At 41.0% G+C, this 17,533-nt stretch overlaps 2 protein-coding genes across 2 annotated transcripts in view; both read left to right on the top strand.

Moving 5' to 3' along the window:
- Positions 1–10,782, top strand: part of LOC110159914 (phosphatidylinositol 4-phosphate 5-kinase type-1 beta-like) — a 36,551-nt gene extending 25,769 nt beyond the window's left edge. The window contains exons 9-15 of the mRNA XM_055154022.1: positions 514–594; positions 2,736–2,784; positions 2,884–2,968; positions 3,875–4,024; positions 6,739–6,817; positions 7,569–7,690; positions 10,707–10,782. Of these exons, the coding sequence (XP_055009997.1) occupies positions 514–594; positions 2,736–2,784; positions 2,884–2,968; positions 3,875–4,024; positions 6,739–6,817; positions 7,569–7,690; positions 10,707–10,723 (583 nt within the window). The 3' untranslated portion in view covers positions 10,724–10,782. The remainder of the gene's footprint in view (positions 1–513; positions 595–2,735; positions 2,785–2,883; positions 2,969–3,874; positions 4,025–6,738; positions 6,818–7,568; positions 7,691–10,706) is intronic.
- Positions 10,783–16,316: 5,534 nt separating this feature from the next.
- tjp2a (tight junction protein 2a (zona occludens 2)) overlaps positions 16,317–17,533 on the top strand; it is a 70,239-nt gene continuing 69,022 nt past the window's right edge. The window contains exon 1 of the mRNA XM_055153538.1: positions 16,317–16,531. The gene's annotated coding sequence lies outside the window, so the exon portion shown is untranslated. The remainder of the gene's footprint in view (positions 16,532–17,533) is intronic.

The raw sequence follows: 17,533 nt of genomic DNA, 5'->3' as shown, positions 1-17,533 counted from the left end.
TAAACCAGGACTAAACCAGGACTAAACCAGGACTAAACCAGGACTAAACCAGGACTAAACCAGGTCTAAACCAGGACTAAACCAGGACTAAACAGGACTAAACCAGGACTAAACCAGGACTAAACCAGGACTAACCAGGACTAAACCAGGACTGAACCAGGACTAAACCAGGACTAAACCAGGACTAAACCAGGTCTAAACCAGGACTAAACCAGGACTAAACCAGGACAGGACTAAACCAGGACTAAACCTACTAGACCAGGACTAAACCAGGACTAAACCAGGACTAAACCAGGTCTAAACCAGGTCTAAACCAGGTCTAAACCAGGACTAAAACAGGACTGAACCAAGTACTAGACCAGGACTAAACCAGGACTAAACCAGGACTAAACCAAGTACTAAACCAGGACTAAACCAGGACTAAACCAGGACTAAACCAAGTACTAGACCAGGACTTTTTCAGCCCTGTCCACATTAGTGTTTATTCATTGTGGCTCTTTGCTTTTGTTCCAGTCTGGGAGGGATTCCTGCCAAACACAAAGATGAAAACCTGCTCATCTTTTTAGGGATCATCGACATCCTGCAGTCGTACAGGTGAGGGCACGTCACACACACTCACACACACACACACACACACACACTCACACACACACACACACACACACACACACACACACTCACACACACAAATGCAGGTGACATAGTCTAAACTTAATCCTATATTATGCAAACTGACTCTTGTGAGTTTTGAGCCATGTTAGACTGGACTGCTGTTCCCTCCTCAAAAACAGACTTTATGAGTTTACATCACCAAAGCTTCAAACGCTCTGGTTCACCTTTTGATGACATGAAGTGATAGTTTTGAAGTGAACAGCTCCTTTTACTTTTAGTTCACTAGAATCATTTGCAAAATTTCAGCCCTGGAAGTGACTATCTACACTTTTGCACCATTCACCATTTTCTTCCTGCTGCTAACCCTTGACGTGACTTGAGCTGCACTGTTCTGTACTCTAGTGTTTGCAGCGTCATTTATTTATCTGCGGTTACTCTAGTGCTCACAGATGATGTCCTTTATTGTGTCTGTGCACGTACACGTTGTCCTGTCTTCTACTTTAACGTTTGTCTTGTCTTGTCTACGTCCGGGACAGAGAGAAACGTCCTTTTCGATGTCTTTGTATGTCTGGTACATGTGAAGAAACTGACAGTAAAGTGAACTTTGAACTTTCAAGAGTTTAAAAACACAGTGGAGCACTTCTTGTATGGCAGGGTGGAACAGTGTTTTATGTTTGAGAGAAGAACTCCGCTTAAATATGCAGGATTTGTGTGTGAAACGTGTGAAAGAAGAAAAACAAAAACACTTCCGAACAGCCCCACAGTGGAGAGTTTTAAGTCTCGTCTCGTCTCGTCTAAGTCCCACTTTTACTCTGTGGCTTTTAACACCGCGTGAGTTGTGTGTCCTTGTGTCTTTTATTTATTTTTATGTTTTTTACCTTTTTATTATTTACTGGTGCCCTTGCTCTTATTTGATTTGACTAGTTTTATTGTCTTAATGAGGATTAGTGGAGTTAAGTAAAGCTTTATTTTATTTTATTCTTTTATTTGTATTGTGCAGCACTTTGGAAATTGTTTTGTTCATAAAACGTGCTATAGAAATAAAGTGGATTGGATTGAAAACAAAACAAAAAACCCCAAAAAAACAACTCCAGGTCTTTTTTGGATGAGGAAACTACATTTTAACATAAATCAGAATATATTCTAATATGGGCTGTAGTGTTCATGTAAGTGTTTCAAATGCAAACTGTGTCTCAGGTCTATTTCACACACCTTTTCTCTCTGCTTGTTTTTTTTCGCTTGATACTCAAATTATTCAGATTCATTTGGCAAAGTTCAGAGTTAAAAAAAACAAAAACATTTTTCCTCATTATCTGTCTCCAAAACCAAAATGAAAAAAAGGATAACGATTCATTTTTTCAGTTTCCAATTTTGTGTTTAAATGAAAAATGGAAAAAAAGGATAATGACCGTTTCCTTTTTCCTTGACTTAAACTGAACCAGGACTAAACCAGGACTAAACCAGGACTAAACCAGGACTAAACCAGGACTAAACCAGGACTAATCCAGGACTAACCAGCCAGGACTAAACCAGGACTAAACCAGGACTGAACCAGGACTAAACTAGGTTTAAACCAGGTCCAAACCAGCACTAAACCAGAACTAAACCAGGACTGAACCAGGACTAAACCAGAACTAAACCAGGTCTAAACCAGGGCTATTCTTGGACTTGAGAGAAAGGGAGAACCCTGAGTCTGTGGAGCAGGGTGTCCTCAAAGCTCGATCAGACGACGGCTGCGCTTTAGCCCCGTGGGGTGCGGAGCTCTGCGCCAGTCCTTTCACCTGCGGTCACCCAACAGTCTACGTGGGCGCACCTCCGGGCCCGTCCCAACACCCAGTCCTGGTTCAGTCCTGGTTCAGTTCTGGTTTAGTTCTGGTTCAGTCCTGGTTCAGTCCGTTGTCCGGTTTTTACATTCTTCATTTAAACACAAAATCAAAAACTGAAAAAGTGAATCGTTATCTGTTTTTCCATTTTGATTTTGGAGACAAATAATAAGGAAAATAGTTGTTTTTTCATTTTCTTATTTTTGGTTTTATTTTGAAAAATGAATGAACAAATGACACAGGGACTGACAGTATTGCACTTTTCAAATGTGACAGAAGTGTGTTTCTGTGTCTTCTCAGGTTGATTAAGAAGGTGGAACACTCCTGGAAGGCTCTGGTCCATGATGGGGTACGTGGACACTCATCATTCTGCTGTGTTTTAGTTTCCTCACATTTAAACGGTCGCTGTATCTTCCCTCTCTCACGTGTGACATGTGCTTTGCTCCAGGACACAGTGTCAGTGCACAGGCCCAGCTTCTACGCAGACAGGTTCCTTAAGTTCATGAGCTCCACGGTCTTCTGGAAGCTCCAGCGTGAGTCCTCCCCGTTACACCTGCACACTGCTCCCCCTGTCACTTCACTGACTCCTCCTTCCTGTTACACCTGTCACCTGTCACCTGTCACCTGTCGTCACCGAATCACCCTGTTACCCTTTCACCTGCCCCACTACTGACTTTGAACTGTCACCTTTTACCCTGTCACCCCGGGGACTCCCTCTCATTCCCTGTCACTCGGCTGACTCCTCCTTCCTGTCACCTGTTCACCTGTCACTCGGCTGACTCCTCCTCCCTGTCACTGTTCACCTGTCACTCGGCTGACTCCTCCTCCCTGTCACCTGTTCACCTGTCACTCGGCTGACTCCTCCTCCCTGTCACCTGTTCACCTGTCACTCGGCTGACTCCTCCTCCCTGTCACCTGTTCACCTGTCACTCGGCTGACTCCCTCCTGTCCTGTTCACCTGTCACTCTCCTGTCACCTGTCACCTGTCACTCCTCTCCTCCTGTCACCTGTTCACCTGTCACTCTGACTCCTCCTCTGTCCCTGCTCACCTGTCACTCCTGACCTCCTCCTGTCACTCGGCTGACTCCTCCTCCCTGTCACCTGCTCACCTGTCACTCGGCTGACTCCTCCTCCCTGTCACCTGTTCACCTGTCACTCGGCTGACTCCTCCTCCCTGTCACCTGTTCACCTGTCACTCGGCTGACTCCTCCTCCCTGTCACCTGTTCACCTGTCACTCACTGTCCTGTCTGACTCCTCCCTGTCACCCTGTCTGACTCCTCCTCCTGTCACCTGTCCTGTCACTGTCACTGTTCACTCCTCCCTGTCACCTGTCACCTGTCACTCGGCTGACTCCTCCTCCCTGTCACCTGTCACTCACTCTCCTCCCTGTCACCTGTTCACCTGTCACTCGGTTGACTCGTCCCTGTCCCTCGTGCAGCTCTGAAAGGCGCCTCGTCCAAGAGGAAGCGCAGTTCTCTTCAGGCCAAGTCTGCGTCTCAGGAGGTTCTGTCCACACACACAGAGGAGAGGAAGAGGAGCGACAGGAGGGAGAAGAAGGCCCAGAGTCTGGAGCAGCTCGACTCCGACTGTGAGCTCCACACACACACCAAACACTCACTGCACTCACACTTCTTATTATTACACTATTTTACATTCACCAGGTCTGTGTCCCATTTGGTCTTTTGAAGTTCAATTACTGTATTTTCCGCACTATTAGGCGCTCTGGATTAGAGGTCTGAGCGGGACAGAATTTTGAGTCCCGCTCCCGCCCGCTCCCGCAAAGAATTGTCATTTTCAGTCCCGCTCCCGCCCGCATCTGCAATATTTTGTCCCGCGCCTGCCCACAAGTACCGCAGGATGGGAACCTTTGCTTTCTTAAACTCTATCAAACACGGAGAAGCGAAAGAAATCGGGCTGCGTATGAGAGGAGGCGCGGCGGGCGATCCGGCGGCATGGTTAAGTGCTGGCTAAATCCTGTTTTAGTCTTGGTTTTAGAGCTGTTTTTAGACCCGGTTTAGTCCTGGTTTAGTTCTGGTTGAATTCTGGTTTTGTTGCACAGACAGCAAGACGCACGGAAGGAGGGACTGTTCGCGCGGCGTACAGGAAGGGGTCTGCTGCTTAAAATGTTTTTATTAATGCCAAATAAAATCTCTAGCACAAATGATGCATGATATTCTTACATTCATCTTTTTTATATTTTACTTTGTACTCATATTTAGTTTGCGGGACTGCAGTTTATCATCCCTCCCGCCCGCTCCCGCGTTGTTTAGCCCCACTCCCTCCCGCAGCGAGCTTTCAAAAGGCGTCCTGCGTTGCAGTGGTTTGCGTCGGGACCCGCGGGACTGCAGGGCTCTACTCTGGATTATGCGGCGCACTGTTATTAAATTGTGTATTTTTGAACTTTTTTCACAAATAAACCGCACTGGACTTTAAATGAAACCCAACAGTGTGATGGGTGAGTGGTTTTGTTTGTTTGTTCGTTCACGGTGACTCTGGGCTTTGTTCAGTTGTGGCGTGTAGGGAGGGTGTTGTCTGTCGCTGGATTGTCGGCGTGTTCGCAGTGACTCAGTTGTTCAGTTGTGTCTAGAAGTGGCACATTGCGCTCGCTTTTTCGGTTCGTTCCTCCGTTCCTCGTCGGCGTGGAGTGATGAGTGTGTCTGTGGGTGTGTTTCTCTGTGCGGTCGCTGTCTACTCTGTGTGTGTTTGTGTGTTCTGCGGGTGGTGCGTCTTTGTAGTTTACTGAAGTCGTGCTGGGACACCCGAGAGGTGTGTGTAGGGTGCTCTGGATTGTGGGGTGCACCTGAACCGCATCAAATTTTTTGATGGGGTTGGAGGCTTAAGAGTGCAGCCTATAGTACAGAAAATACGGTCAGAACGGAGAAAAAAACAAAACAAAAAAACAACTATAAAATGGGAAAACAGTTTGTTATTTCATTATTCTGTTTTAGTGTCAAACAAACAAACAAAACAGATTTCAGCCTCTATTTTCAGTATTTAATTTAAAGTGTATTTCAATTAACACCAACCAAAAAACAGTCTTGATGCCTATTTTAATTGTGATTATTTTATTCTCTCTGGTTTATTTTTTGCCTCAGAAGTTCTGCTGCTGAATTGGTGCAGTTTTGTGGACAAACTTGTCTCTTCTTTTACAGCGACACATTTACTGTCTTACATCTTAGAAAGTCATTGTTGAACTCCATGACGAGAAACAGGAAGCAGAGATAAACTCTCCTTTGTTCAGTGACTCTGAATTCACCTACAGCACTGAGCATCAGAACTTCATATAAACCAGAGAGAATAAAATATCAAAAGTAAAATAGGCACTGAGACTGTTTTTGAATAGTGTTATTTGAAATAAACTTTAAATGAAATATTGGAAATAGAGGTCAAAATCTTTTTTTTTGTTAGACACTAAAACAGAAAAGTGAAATAACAAACTGTTTTCCAATTTTATTGTTATTTTTTTATTTTATTTTTTTCATTCTTAATTGAAATTCAAAAGAACAAATGGTACTGTTATGTCCCCTATAACCAACAAGGGACACAACGTGTATAAAACAACCCTTGAGGCAAAGTCGGTTTGGCAAACTTTTTATTTGACAGCCAAACATTCATTAAAGTGCACAAAAAATGAACAAAAGGTTGGTGGGAGGAGGCGTGGGCCAGTTGTGCCAAATCAACAAACAAAAGGTATAACAAAACAGGCCCTAACTGAAAACTAGGCTACAAAAAGGAAAGAAATCAAAAGCCTAACCTACCTGGTCTAACAAAGAGAATTTGGAAAACTCAAAACAACAAGGGGGGCAACAACTGATAACTAGTGTGTCTAACAACAAAAATCTACGTGATGAAGTGTACAGGGATCCCCAAACTTACCTAACCAATCCTCCCAACCAAACAACCTGGGCTAGCAGCCGCATACACAGAGAGAGAGAGAAAGAGGCAGCACACAGCTCCTTTTAAACAGCCCTCTCCACCCTGATTGGCCGCCAGCTGACCAATCAGCTCCAGTTTTGGTCCCACCCACAGCACCTGAACACACAGGGCAGTGGAGAGAGCAAGAACACAAACCAAACAAATGCCTGCATGTAACAGTACACAGACGTCAGTGTTGTCCTAACTATTTACACTCCATTACTTTGATAACATTTACATTATGACTAGATGAGAAAGAAAACAAACAAAAACTCACCAGAACAACTCTGATTAGAATAAAAGTTGATGTTGTTTACACTCTTAGATGGATACTTTCATACTTGTGGTTTTGTGTTTCCTGTATGTACTTGTACTTTGTGTGTACAGTGTCCGTGTCCGTCCAGCAGCCCGACCTGGTGCCCAGGTCCAGTGTGTCCTTCCTGTCCACTGACCAGCGTGACGACAGGTGAGGCCCTGCAACTGCTCCTACTTCCACCACAATAATATTAAGACTTTATACCAGGGGTGTCCAAACTTTTTTCATCAAGGGCCACATATCTAAACGCAGACAAAGCAGAGGGCCGATCGAGGGCCGTAGACTGATGCTCAGTACAGGGAATAATTAAAATATGTGCATGTTTAACACGTTAGAATGAACCATCAGGTTTTATTCATGCTAAGATCCTCAAAACCACACACTAAATATTCAATATGAGCTTTATCAAGGTAGATTTTCAAAAAACTTGCAGTAAAAAAATGTTTTAATTGATGCGAGGAAATTTGGGCCAATTCATCTGGAAGTCTGAGGGCCACAACAATTTGTCTGAGGGCCGCATTTGGCCCTCGGGCCATAGTTTGGACATGCCTGGTTTATACCAATGAGCCTAATAATAATAATAATATTAATAATAATAATAATAATAATCTCCTCCAATGAAAAACTCCAAAATACCAGCTTCTACTGTATGTTGTACTTTTGATGTACTTTTGATGTACTTTTGATGTACTTTTGATGTGTATAATCATGTGTACATTTGACCTGATGCTTTGGTTCTTGTTAACATTCTGGCTGTTGTTTCACGTCTGCTGCTCGTCTTCAACCAGGAAGTCAAATGATAAAAAACAACAACAAAAAGGATTTAAAATGTTTTCGTGAAACAGAATGTAATCATGTTGAGTGTGTCGTGTGTGTGTCCTTGTGCTCCGGTCGTGTGCAGTGAAGTGCGCCGGGCCTCCAGCTCCACCATCGCCCTGGACGCTCCTCTGGCCTGTCTGGGCAGCAGCCAATCAGACGACGACCTGGACGTGTACCTGGTGAGAAGCAGCCAATCAGACGCCGGTGATCTTACATTCTAACAGCACACACACCATCACTTTTACTCCAGTAACAAGCAAATGAATCACACGCAGCAAAGAGTGAAGTGTTCAAACTGACTCTCACTGAATCAATTCTTACTTTTTCTCTGTGTTTATCTGAGTCCAATCTGTTCTAGAGTTCATTTCACATTTTTGGAAATGTTCATTAAGTAACACTGGACCAAAGTTCCTGTTTAACCTGAAATCAAGAGTTAGATTCATGTTTTGAGACATTTTGTAGAATAACCCTCTGATTTAGCTAAACAACACACCAAGGGGCTTTTACTCTTTATTTTAGTTAATTTAACATTTTGGGGAGAAGTTACACACACACACACACACACACACACACGCACACATAAACACACACACACACACACATACACACACACACATACACATACAGACACACACACACACACACACACACACACACACACACACACACACACACACACATACACATACAGACACACACACACACACACACACACACACTGTGTTCAAATAACTGAGAACTAACCGTGTCCAGACACACACAGATATGGGGAGAGGACAGAGATTCACTCATCTGGTTTATTCATGGCCGATGTCGATACCTGTTGTTTATCATTCAACAACCGATATCTGCACCAATGGCCGATAAACTCTGACGATATTTTTGGGCTAATATGCAAGACCGATTTGGATTATTTTCCCCAACTTTAAAAAAAGTAAATGACGACAAACTCCCCTCAAGCTTTTTTTTTTTTTTTGAACAAAACAAACCTAAAAGAGACGTGTAGTCCTGTTTTATGCAGCTGTCTGCTCATATTAAAGAGTGAATATAAAGCTCTGTGTGGAGATTTTTGACAAATATGGGCCTGATCGTTGGTTGATTTATCAGTTGGCCAATTGATATATCGGTCTACCGATATTATCAATTTATCTCTAGTAGAGTAGCCAAAAATGTTACTCAAGTACAATTAAAATGACTTCAAAGTAGAAGTACAGTGAAGCAGTAGAAGTAGAAGTAGTGGTCCAGAGGTTCAGAGGCAGACACAGTGATGGACACAGAGGCTCCAGAAATAAAAGAAGTTACAATAAATAAAAAATAATTAAACTGTGTGTGTGTGTGTGTTCTGCAGTTGTCCTGCTCGTGCTTCACTCTGAGCTGTCACCATGTTGAACTTTTTCTAGTTTAAACTTCATCAAAGTGACTTCACTTTGTCACGATGACTTTTTTTTAGTTCTTATGATGATTTTATGACCTGAATAATTCCAATGATTGATTAACAGAATAATCTTAACATCCCTAAATTTAAAAATGATTTGCATTTCTGTCAAGGCCTGTATAAGTTCAGAAGTACTTCCACACACACACATGGTGCAGTATTTCTGACCTGCAGCTGGTGCTTCTCACGAAAACATTTTGATTACAAATGAAATGGACAAAATGTTTCCCATTGTTACACTTCTGATCAAATGTGTTTAAATATTCACCTGCACATGGAGCTTATGTAGATGTAGATCTTAAAATGATGAACTCCTAAAGAGGATGATGTGTGTTCTGTTTCACTGCAGTGTTTGTGCTCAGGGAATCGTCACATTTAGAATCTCATTGATTCTCCTCAAGTGTGTGCTCGGCTCTTTGTGTCGCACGAGGAGGAGGAGGGACTTACAAGTCATGACTTGGACTCAAGTCAGACTTGAGTCTTGATCTTTAGAACTTGAGACTTGACTTGATAAAACGGACTAAGACTTGATACTTGACTTGGACGTGAAGCTCAATGACTTGAGAGACTTGATGCTTCTCTTAAATATTTTTCTCTTTACAGTTGATAAATGTGGTGCTGAATTTTACAGGAACAAACTGGAACATGTCCTTCCTACTTCTCTATTTGTTACTTTGGATATAACTGAAGTACTGTGATACTCAAATGTACTACAGTAATATACAGTACAATACAGTAATATACAGTACAATACAGTAATATACAGTACAATACAGTAATATACAGTACAATGCAGTAATATACAGTACAATACAGTAATATACAGTACAATGCAGTAATATACAGTACAATGCAGTAATATACAGTACAATACAGTAATATACAGTACAATACAGTAATATACAGTACAATACAGTAATATACAGTACAATGCAGTAATATACAGTACAATACAGTAATATACAGTACAATACAGTAATATACAGTACAATACAGTAATATACAGTACAATACAGTAATATACAGTACAATACAGTAATATACAGTACAATACAGTAATATACAGTACAATACAGTAAACAGAGGGCACTACATAGAACATGATCCTTGAATTTCAGTGCAGACTACATGATAAAAATAACAGTTATTAAACTCTTTTCAGTCTGAATTCTTTCGATTCTGATCAGAATGATTCACACTCAGATCTTAAGACATTTTAAAAGGAAAAAATTGCATTTCTATAACTCTTATATAAATATGATATAAATACTCATATATAAATACATTTTAAGTACAGTTTAGCTTTTGCAAAAATCTAAAGTCTTGAAATGACTTGAAGCACAAAGCAGACGACTTGGACTTGACTTGGTCTTATGGACCAGTGACTCAACACTTGACTTGGACTTGCCTGAATTTGATGTGGGACTTGACTTGGACTTGAGGTTTACTTGAGACTTGCAAAACAATGACTTGATCTCACCTCTGTGGCACGTTTAAAAACAGTTGAACAGATCTGGAGGAGCTGCAAGAAACACAAATGTTCAAATCATTTTAGATTTTCCACAAAAAGCTTCTGTCCCACTGTCACTCACAGAGGAAAGAGGAAGCACAACTTTTACTCAAGTAACAGTACTGTTACACCGTACAAGTAGGAGTAAAATGTAATGCAAAGGTTACTCAAGTAAATGTACTTGTAAGTGAGTACTACTCACCTGTGTGTACATGTTTGAAAATGAAATGTTTAAAAAGGAGGAGGACCAAACTTGTTGTGTGAATGTTTTTCAGTGATGACCGTCGTGTGACCCTCAGACCCCCACACCCTCCTCAACACTACAGACAGGGAGCCCCCGCGCTGCTGTGGCCCCCGGCCCCCCGGCCCCCCTGCCCCCGCCCCCTGCCCCCCCTGCCCCTGCCCCCCGCCCCCCTGCCCCCCCCCTGCCCCCCTGCCCCTGTCCTCCCTGCCCCCCGGCCCCTGTCCTCCCTGCTGTGTGGAATCCCCTCTGAGTGGCTGGTTCACTGGAGACAAGACGACATAGAAAAAGCCATAATATATTTATTTGTGCCGCAGTGTTTGAATGAGGTGATGTGTGCGACTCTTTCACACACTTTAGCAACTTTAGTCATTTGAAACTGGAACTTCAATCCAGAATGTGAATTTTTATGTTTTTTTCAAACCAGGATCATTAGATTAGAATAGGGCAGGAAAATTGCCTGTAAAAAAAAATCCTAAATTATTGGAACTGTATGTAACCTGTACTCTTACTGTTTAAAAATAAATAAATAAATAAATAGATAAATAAATAATAAATGAATAAAAAAATACAAATTTAAAAAAAAATAAATAAATATATAAATAAATATAGGTACTATACAGTCACAAGTGTGTGTTGTCAGTGCTTTAGGCTGCAGAGAGATGACACACACACACACACACACACACACACACACACACACACACACACACACACACACACACACACACACACACACACACACACAAGTGCAGCGTACTCAGTCCTTTTAGGTTTAAACACACTGGATTTCAGCGTTGAACCTGTTAACCCAAATGAGAGCGTCATGTGAGGCTCATTCTGCTTTCTGATTGATCATTTTGAAAACCAAAACACCAAATCTGAATGTTTTTGTGATTTGTGTGAATAGTTCAGTCAGTAAAATCAATATCTGAACATGTTCCTCTCAAATCTGGGGACACAGATAAATCAGGTTTATGAAATTTCAAATCAAAATCTTCCAGGCATTTCCTTTCCGACTCATACGGAGACAGATATCTGGGCTTGTACTTCGATCACAGTGCACGTGAGAGGGAGTTAGTGACAGAATAAGAAGTGCAGTATCATGTAGCCCACATTTTCTCTGAAGCCAAATGTAAAAAAAAAAAATGTTAAAAAAAAAAAAAAAGTGTAAAAATGTAAAAAAAAAAAAAAAAAAAAAAAGTGTAAAAGTGTGAAAATCAGTCTAATTTATTCAACTGTTCTGTCTGTTATTATGGATTGTTATATTTTGTCTCTTTTTCTTTCTAATACTGTGTGAAATCTCTTAAAATTCTTGCGTGTCAGATCAGAATAAATGTTTCTTTCTGTACTTGTCCTCTGTGTGTACGTGCTGAAGAAATGCCACTGTGGATCAATGATGTTTATGAACTGTCAAATAATAAAAACACAGAGGCTCTGTGGACTTCACTCATGTTTCTTTTTGGAAATATTTCATCTGTTTGGGCACAGTTTTCAGTCTTGGAGTAGATTTGGTCTAGACCTGTTATAGTCCTGGTTTAGTCCTGGTGTAGCCCTGGTTTAGTCCTGTTCTAATACTGGTTTAGTCCTGGTTTGGTCCTTGTTTAGTCCTAATTTAGACCTGTTCTAGTTCTGGTTTAGTCCTGGTTTAGTTCTGGTTTAGTCCTGGTTTGGTCCTTGTTTAGTCCTGATTTAGACCTGTTCTAGTTCTGGTTTAGTCCTGTTTGTCCCCTGAGGAAAGCCATAGGCTGAAACGCGTTGGGACTTTTTATTTGTCCATTAAGACATGCCGTAAACTAATAAAGGCATTTTATTTTGAACCAGTGAGTGCCTTGGTTTTTTTGCAACTCAGTCCTAGTGTAGTTATGGTTTAGTCCTGGTTTAGTCCTGGTTTAGTTCTGGTTTAGTCCTGGTTTAGTCCTGGTTTAGTTCTGGTTTAGTCCTGGTTTAGTCCTGGTTTAGTTCTGGTTTAGTCCTGGTTTAGTTCTGGTTTAATTCCATTGCTCATTGAAACACATTGACACTAACTTCCTGTTCAAATCTGGAGACTGAAGCTTCTAAACCCAGAGCAGATGTACAGATGAAGAACATTTGGCTGTGATAATGACACTGGGATTCAAACACTCTGTGTGTGTGTGTTTTAAGTCTGCATAGTCCAGATTACATTTACAAATACAACTACGATTATTTTTTAGTGAAGTAGTCACTAGATTAGTTCATTGGCGCCCAAGTTTCCGGTTTAGTCCCAGTTTTGATGCGGTGATCGTTCACTGGGACAAAACATTCCCAGTGACTTTAGTAGAACTTCTTTTAAGGACACGTCCAGCAACATAACCAGTCTACAGAAAATAGAGCACACTCTACATTTGTTAAGTTACTGTTTTCTCCTAAAGTGAAGGAAACTCATTTTAAAAGAATAAACAATATCTTGGAAAAAAAAAAAAAACTTAAATTTGAGGTTGAATCTTGTAACTTTTGTAATTCAGAACAAGAATCTTTGGATCATTTGTTGTTGTTTCTCACTCTTAAATCTGATCAGACGTCAGAAGCTGGAGCTAAATCCAAAAATGAAAATCCCTGTATTCAAGACTTCTTCTCACATTTTATTTTATATGGACAATTTGGATTCTTCAACAGAAATGGTTGTAAATATTGTCTTGTTTTTGGTGAAGAGGGAATAAACCAGGAGTCTCCAACCTGTAGCTCTCCACTTTCTTCCAAGCAGATCACCCAGGGCTTTTGTGAATGACACACTGTAACTGTGCTGAATAAGTCCAGTTTGATTCATTAAAAGCCTTTTAACTTTGTACATGTGTCATTTTGACGCCTGACGTTGTGCGCTGATAAATGGACAATAGTTTCTGTTTTACAGGCGTCTAACTGCTCCTCATCTAAGGTTGTGGCTCTTACATAAGCTCAGTGTTTTGTGATCGCTAAAACTAGTATTTCTCTGGCATTTTCACTGGTTGGAGACACCTGGAATAAACCCTCAATTTGTTGTTTTATGACCTTGATCACATTGGAAAATTGAAAAACAGTTAAAGCCGCCTCCAACTTGACTGTAGAATTCCTGTTGTTTTGCTCTAGATGTAAATATAATCTATTTAATTTGGATTTATTTTGTACTTGTCCTCTTCAAGTGATTGTAATTTTATGTTTAAAAAAAAAAAAAAAGTCCCCTCTGCAAGCGCTGTGATTCCAACAGTGACCGCTAGATGCCGCTCAAACTCTGCCTTTGCGCACGGATCATCAGAGGAGGAAGAGGCACCACGTCTGTGTCACGCAGAGTTGACCTTGTGAATTTTATGACATGTTTGAGTTACTCTTTATTATCAGTCTGTCTATATCTCTAAAACACTCTGTTCCACCTTGTGATGTCATTTGTTTTATTTCAATGGAATTTTAGTATTTTAGAATTTTTTTGTATTCAAGTACACAACAGACAGATGCACACACAACAACAACAAATCACACACACACACAGAGAGTTGTTGAAACAGTAATTAACTGCTCACTTTAACCTTCATTTAGTTTGAATTAATCCAAAACCACTGATTTGTCCCGGTTTTATCCAAGAAATGTCCCAGGTGTCTCTATTTTTGGACTATTTTTGATCCCTGCCAACAGTAAAGAGACACATACATTGTCATTTGTTTACGTAAAATACAGAAAAGCTGCTTCAAAATCTCTAAAACACAAAGAAAATGTGACAACACTGACTCATGTTGGTCATGAATGGTCTCTGCAGAATCATTTTCCTTCATTACACAATCGTTTCACAATTTTATTATTACAAACTACCATAAAACCGGGGATGTCCCAGTGTTTACTTTTAAATTCTGGTCAACCTATTCTAGTGATGTATGGATTTTAAAAACACAGTGGATCACTTCCTGTACCAGGTGACATCACAAGGTGGAACAGAGGATTTTGTTGTGCTGGTGTTGAATTGTGGAGGTTCTGAGCTTCCACATGAGACACGGTCTGTCCATAAAGTGACTGAGACAAACCTGCAGGTGAAGACTCTGGGACACAGACAGTGTTGGGGAGTAACAGATTACATGTACCACAGTTACATAATCAGAGTACACATTATGAGTAACTGTATTCAGTTACAGTTATTGTTTCAGTGAGTGGTAGTTGGATTACAGTTACTTTGTTGAAATAAATGGATTACATGGTGGTATTTTCCTGTTTTCACATTTTGGGCTATTCCCTTTTTTTTTTTTTCGGTAATTCCATTCATTGCCAGACACTAAACCAGGTCTAAAACCAGGTCTAAATCAGGTCTAAATCAGGTCTAACCCAGGACTAAACCAGGTCTAAACTAGGTCTAAACCAGGACTAAAGCAGGATTAAAACCAGGACTAAAACCAGGTCCAAACCAGGTCTAAAACCAGGTCTAAACCAGGATTTAACAGGACTAAATCCTGCTGCGTGGACGTGTCTCCTCGTCTTCTATCAATAATATTTTTAATTTGGTTAAGGAAAGACTTGGCCTTTTTATTTTCTTTTAGCAAACAAAATATCTTATGTGAAGATTTCTTCATCTTTGCTTCTCTACAGCAAATCAAGTAATCCAAAGTATTCAGATTACATTACTCACTTTAAGTAATTTAATGGATTACGTTACAAACTACATTCTGGGGTATGTAATCTGTAATCTGTAGGGGATTACATTTTAAAAGTTACCTTCCCAACACTGGGGACACAGACAGAACCTGAATGTTTCAATTTAATCCTGGTTTAGTCCAAGTTTAGTCCTGTTCTAGTCTTGGTTTAGTGTGTTGTGGTGCTGAAACATTCAGGTTCTGTCTGTATGATTCATTTGTACCACCGTAAACAACAACAACAACAGTTCTACATTTTTCATTCTGATCATTGTGGTTTATTTTGTACGATCATAAACAATAAACTTTTGTGCCTTCGTTAACATTACAACAGTTGGAGTGGTGAGTATATTACGGAACAATCTGAGTGATGAAAAAAAAAACAAAGAAAAAAAAAAGTCCTGCTCTAGTCCTGTTCAAGTCCTGGTTTAGTCCTGTTCTAGTCCTGGTTTAGTCCTGGTTTAGTCCTGTTCTAGTACTGGTTTAGACCTAGTTTAGTCCTGTTCAAGTCCTGGTTTCATCCTGGTGTAGACCTGTTCTAGTCCTGGTTTAGTCCTGGTTAATCCTGGTTTAATCCTGCTCTAGTCCTGTTCTAGTCCTGTTCTAGTCCTGGTTTAGATCTGGTTTAGTCTTGGTTTAATCCTGGTTTAGTCCTGGTTTAGTCCTGTTCCATACAGTAAGTCGTAAGTGAAATTAAAATGTAAACTTCCTTTCCATACTCTGCTTTTCTTTTTTGGAATTCTGTCATTGTTTAACAGGGTTTGGCGTTAGAAGTATTTTTTACAGCCTACTACTACTACTACAACTACTACTAGTACTACTACAACCTTCAAGTGTCACATTCAACCGTTCAACAATGAAATAAGTAAAAAGGCCCGTAAACAACAGTGTCTAAACAAAAACGTGGACAGAACAATCGTGCGTAATCCTCGCGCTCAACTCACAGAGGAAGTGAGTCACGTGACCCACTCTCCCCCGAAACCAGCGCGCTCGCGGCCACGCCCACATACCTGCGCCGACCCGGAAGTGCCCACACCTGTCCGAGGACCTTCTCCAAACCGCCTGTACCGCAACACAACACACCTGTTACGTGTTTCTTTACGTCCACTGCGCTTCGGCTCCTCTCCGCGTACGACTGTTTACGCACCGTTTCTCTGCGCGTTTTGGACTCCGAACGAACTCAGGAGCTGCACTTTTTTCAGCTTTGGTAAGAGAGAAACTCAAGCCAAGCGTAAAGACGACGTCGCTGGTGAGTATCTGTCGCTGTGTTTAATTTAGTTTGGAAATGCTTATGTTCCTTTCCACGTTTTATTTACTCGACTGTTCCAAAATGGCGATGGATTCCTTGCGCTGTTTTCAACTCTGTGTTGACTTGGGTGCGCGTAGGTGGGCGAGTGTGCGCTTTTTTTTTTTTTTTTTTTTTTTGTCGCAGTGGAGAGAGGTGAGGTGAAACCCGAGCCCTCCTCCTCCTCCTCCTCTTCCTCCTCCTCCTCTGCACTGTGCGCCGCGGAGAGGAGCTTTGTGCGGTTCCTTTGTGCGCCTCTCTGGAACAGGTTTGATTATTGACAACATTGTTCAGAAAAGTGACCACAAGCGTCACCCACCCTGCCCGTTCCCAAGGCCCCCGCGGCCCCGTTACGCATGACCCAGGCCTAAGCTCTTCCGGCCCAGAGATGAGTAATTAGCAGTGTTGGGAAGGTTACTTTTCAAATGTATTCCCCTACAGATTACAGATTACATACACCAAAATGTAGTTTGTAATGTAATCCATTAAATTACTCAAAGTGAGTAACGTAATCTGAATACTTTGGATTACTTGATATTGTCATGTTTTTTAAAACTACATGAACGTACCAACCACATCCTGTAAATTCTTGTTTGTTCTATTCAAATTGTCTGTTGAGCCCAAGTCTCTATGAACAGACTTTTGTTTTACTGTAGAGAAGAAAAGACCAGGAAATCTTCCCATAAAATAAATCTGCTTAAAGAAAATAAGAAGTCCAGGCTTTACGTCATCGTATTACAAATATTATTGATAGAGAAATGATTTTTATATGAGATCACTGCTGCTTTAAAGTATGTCCACCTACTGCTAGTGTCATATATTTTTAGACCTGTTTTAGTCCTGGTTTTAGTCCTCATTTAGTCCTTGTTTTAGTCCTGGTTTTAGTCCTGGTTTAGTCCTAATTTAGACCAGGTTTAGTCCTGGTTTAGCCCAAAATGTGTAATCCCTTTATTTCAACAAAGTAAC

This window comes from Boleophthalmus pectinirostris, unplaced genomic scaffold, assembly GCF_026225935.1.
Source record: "Boleophthalmus pectinirostris isolate CB_2022bp ecotype Guang Dong unplaced genomic scaffold, ASM2622593v1 HiC_scaffold_18, whole genome shotgun sequence".
NCBI lineage: Eukaryota > Metazoa > Chordata > Actinopteri > Gobiiformes > Gobiidae > Boleophthalmus > Boleophthalmus pectinirostris.
The sequence above is the reverse complement of the archived record's forward strand: the minus strand, read 5'-3'. Positions and strand labels throughout refer to the sequence as shown.